A 3,459-nucleotide genomic window follows, 5' to 3' on the forward strand; every position below is an offset into this window, starting at 1 on the left:
GAACTTGGTTACAAAGGAGAGACAAAGCAGGGCTGGGGCTGAAATGGGGCACGAGGCTTTTCCTCTGCTGTGAATTCACCCGTGGCTGGCATTTGTTGAGAGCTTGCCATGTGTGAGCACCCTCTATACATTTTCCTCATTTAATGCTCCTGGGGCATATTGATAAGATGGGGTCACAGACCCATTTGACAGAGAAAGGAGCTCAGGGTAATCTGGAGGGGTTCAGGGACTTGCTGAAGGTCACCAACTAGGAAGGGATTTGGGGGGCTCTCCGTCACCCCCTGAGGCCCTCCCACCTTCCCCGCTAGGCAGGACTGGGTACTCACAGCCCGGCTCCGGCTCCGGGACACAAACTTGAGGTAGGCGGGCAGCTCCACGTAGGAGCCCAGCAGGGTGAACAGGCACAGGAGGAAGTCCATGATTTGCAGGGACATGAAGGGCAGCAGGTACTTCTCCCGGTTCTGAAAGGCAAGCCCAGCACTATCAAGGAGTCCTTTGCATAATGCTTCCCTGAGTGGTCCGATGTCCCCATGCACCCCCTCACAAGTAGCTCCCTTCCCTCCCAAACCTTCCTACCCGTGGGTCCCATGCCTTGCTCTGAGTGAGGCTCTGAGAACAGGGAGAAGGCAAGACCCAGGCCCCAAGTACAAGGAGCCTTGTGTCCCCAGAGACACAGGAACAGTCCTCATCCACAGAGGTCAGTGCTCCAGGGTCCAGGAGCAGACTTAACTCAACTCCCTTTCAAGAGAATGGGCCATTTTACAGATGAGAAGCTATCAGAGAGGACTTCCTGGAGGTAGGGACACCAGGGTAGATCTGGAAAGAAGAGGGAAAGGAGGAGGATCCTGGAGGCAGACGAGCCGGCATGAGCAAAGGCCCTGAGGTAGAGGAGAGCCAGCGCTGCCGAAACAGTCAGACCTTCCTGCACGCGGGTGACCCTGAGGCCATCCAGTCATGGCGAGAAGCCCCGGGAGGCTGAGGCTAAAATCCTTCTCTTTCAACTTTGAGCAAGTAACCACTGTGGCCAGTCTCAATACACGTGAACCTATGACTGGCGACAAAATCACAGAAAGGTGGTTTTGTGGTTTCTCGTGTGGCTGTCTAAAATCACTTGCGAGGTGGCCGAAACAACCCGGACTGAGTCTCAGAGACTCCAGGGACGACAGCCTGACCTACTTGCGTTTCTGCACAAGCACCCCGTGCAAGGTGGAATCCATCCCTGGAGCGCAGGGAGCGGAGAATGGCATTAGCCATGGGGTGGTGGCGACATTTCAGGCAAGGTGGAGACGTCCCAGACCAGAACCAGACCTCCGCTGGCCCTACGAGTGCCCGGCTGCTGTCTGACCAGGAAGGGCCCTGTTTCTGGTCCTGCTCTGGTGGGCCATGTGGCCAGGCCCTTGCTTCCCACCTCCCTGGGGACGAGGGACAGGCGGCTCCTCTTTGCAGGAGGTTGTGCCACAGCCTACATCTCTCTCATCTGCTCACTAGATAGAACTGAGCTGGATATGTCTACCCTCCCGCCTCTGCTTGGCTCCCCTTTGCTTGGTTCCCCTCACTGATTACAACCCCACTGCGTTCTCCCCAACCTCCCCTTCTTCAAATGGCTCTTCTTCTTTTTCTCTACCAAAATTCTCTGCCTCCATTTGCAGTTTAAAAGGCTGTGGATCACCAGGGATGATCTCTCGGGTATAGGAGGAGTCTCCCAAAATACCCACCTCCCACCCTCTCAGCAGCCAGTGCTGCCCACCCAGTGGATGTGACCAGGAGGGGTGCAGGAGAGCAGCTGGGGCTCCCAAAGTCCTGGTTCCCCTGCCCCTCCCCCAAAGGGCCCTCACCTTGACCACACCCATCAGCAGGCTCACACTGATGAAAAAGAGCATGGTGATGAGCAGGAAGCTGGAGATCAGGTCAGCTGAAAAGCAAAGGAGGACAGTGAGGACCCAGAGGTGCCCTAGGGAACCCCGCCTGGGCTCCAAGGACCACACTTTGGGAACCACTGGTGTAGGGGCTATGACAGTGAATGAGAAAGCCCAGGCCCTGCCCTCCTTTGTAGCCCCTCAAGACTTATTCTCAGTAGCCCCTCAAGACTTATTCTCAGTCTTGAGGGGCTACAAAGGCACAAACAGAACGTTTCAGGTGACACAAGAGGATGTAACAGAGGGTGCTGGCGGGGGTTGGGATGGGCAGGCTGGACATCTGCTTTAACCAGGGTGAGGTCGAGGAAGGCCTCTGAGGAGGTGGCCTGTGAGCTGAGTGATAAGGTGTCCAGGCAGAGGCCCTTAGATAAGGAGTGGTCAGTACAGCTGGAGCGCGGAGAGCAAGCGGGAGCCTGGAGGGAGATACGAGATGTGGCCAGATAGGTCAACAGGGCATGGGTTTCAAGGTGAGGAGTTCCAATTCTATCCTAGTGTGAAAGGCAGTCAGTCATTGGTGGGTGTAAGTAAGAGAGTCCTCATCTTTCTAAGCTGGTTAGGCTTGCAAAACGCCATCCTATCTGCTCCCACCCCTGGGGACCCAGATGGAGGACAGGTGGTATAGCCCCATTTGCAGATGAACTATCTGAGGCTCAAAGAGGGCAAGTGGCAGGGCCTCAAACCCCAGATTGTCTACCCCCAGCCAGAGCTCCTCCCCTCCCTTTCCCCAATCCCCCTTCCTGTCTCCTGGACCTACCAATCCTGAGGTAGCCTGTCTGCGAGAATTTGCAGGAGGCCTTGCCGTGGGCCACCTCCACTGAGTGCTCGATGAACAGCAAGATACTCATGATCTGGGGGAAGAACAGAGCATCAGTCAACAGGGGTCTGCACTGCTCTCCCACCAGCCCCTTCCCTCCCCCAGGGTGTGCAGCCAGGGGCTTGTGAGGAGGGGTCCTGGGAGAGATGGAATGCGGGTGAGTGGAGCATCTTGGATAAAAGTGTGGCCTATACAGATAGATGTCTCACGCTGGTTCTTCCTGTTCCCAGCTGCGTGAGCTTGGGCAAGTTACTTGACCTCTCTGTGCCTGTTTCTCCCTCTGTAAATTGAGGATAACGTAGTAGCTACCTTAGGAGGCTATTTCAAGGAGTAAATGAGAACGTCCCAGGAGAAGACTTAGAACCATGTTCTCGGTAAAGCAGTAACTGGGGCTGTTGAAGGTCAGGCTTGAAGAGGAGGTAGCGGGATAAGACGGGCCCCTCCTCTGCACCCTCTTTTATAACAGGCACTGGGCATATGGGATCTTAGTCACAGCATCTGAGCATCAGAGAGCTTCAAGTTCTTGGAGTCATCAACACAGGCCTGGGAGCATCTGACCCACAAATCTCCGGGGTGCCCTGCCTAACTCATCCCCCATGGCTTCTCAATTTCCCTATATGCAAAATGGAGATAAAAACAATACATGTCTCATAAGATTGTAGTGGGACCAGGTGAGATATAATTCACTTAAAGTGCCTGGCAGATCATAAACACTCAGTCTATGCTTAT

General features: G+C 54.9%; 1 protein-coding gene across 1 annotated transcript in view; it reads right to left on the minus strand.

Moving 5' to 3' along the window:
• The window catches only part of LAPTM5 (lysosomal protein transmembrane 5), an 8,645-nt gene extending 5,868 nt beyond the window's left edge, over nt 1-2,777 (minus strand). Inside the window, exons 1-3 of the mRNA XM_023529429.1 lie at nt 2,671-2,777; nt 1,836-1,912; nt 327-461 (exon numbers count right to left, since the gene is read on the minus strand). Coding sequence (XP_023385197.1) covers nt 327-461; nt 1,836-1,912; nt 2,671-2,761 — 303 coding nt within the window. The 5' untranslated portion in view covers nt 2,762-2,777. The remainder of the gene's footprint in view (nt 1-326; nt 462-1,835; nt 1,913-2,670) is intronic.
• Nucleotides 2,778-3,459: the final 682 nt, after the last annotated feature.

The sequence above is a fragment of the Pteropus vampyrus genome, unplaced genomic scaffold (assembly GCF_000151845.1).
Source record: "Pteropus vampyrus isolate Shadow unplaced genomic scaffold, Pvam_2.0 Scaffold36, whole genome shotgun sequence".
Lineage (NCBI taxonomy): Eukaryota > Metazoa > Chordata > Mammalia > Chiroptera > Pteropodidae > Pteropus > Pteropus vampyrus.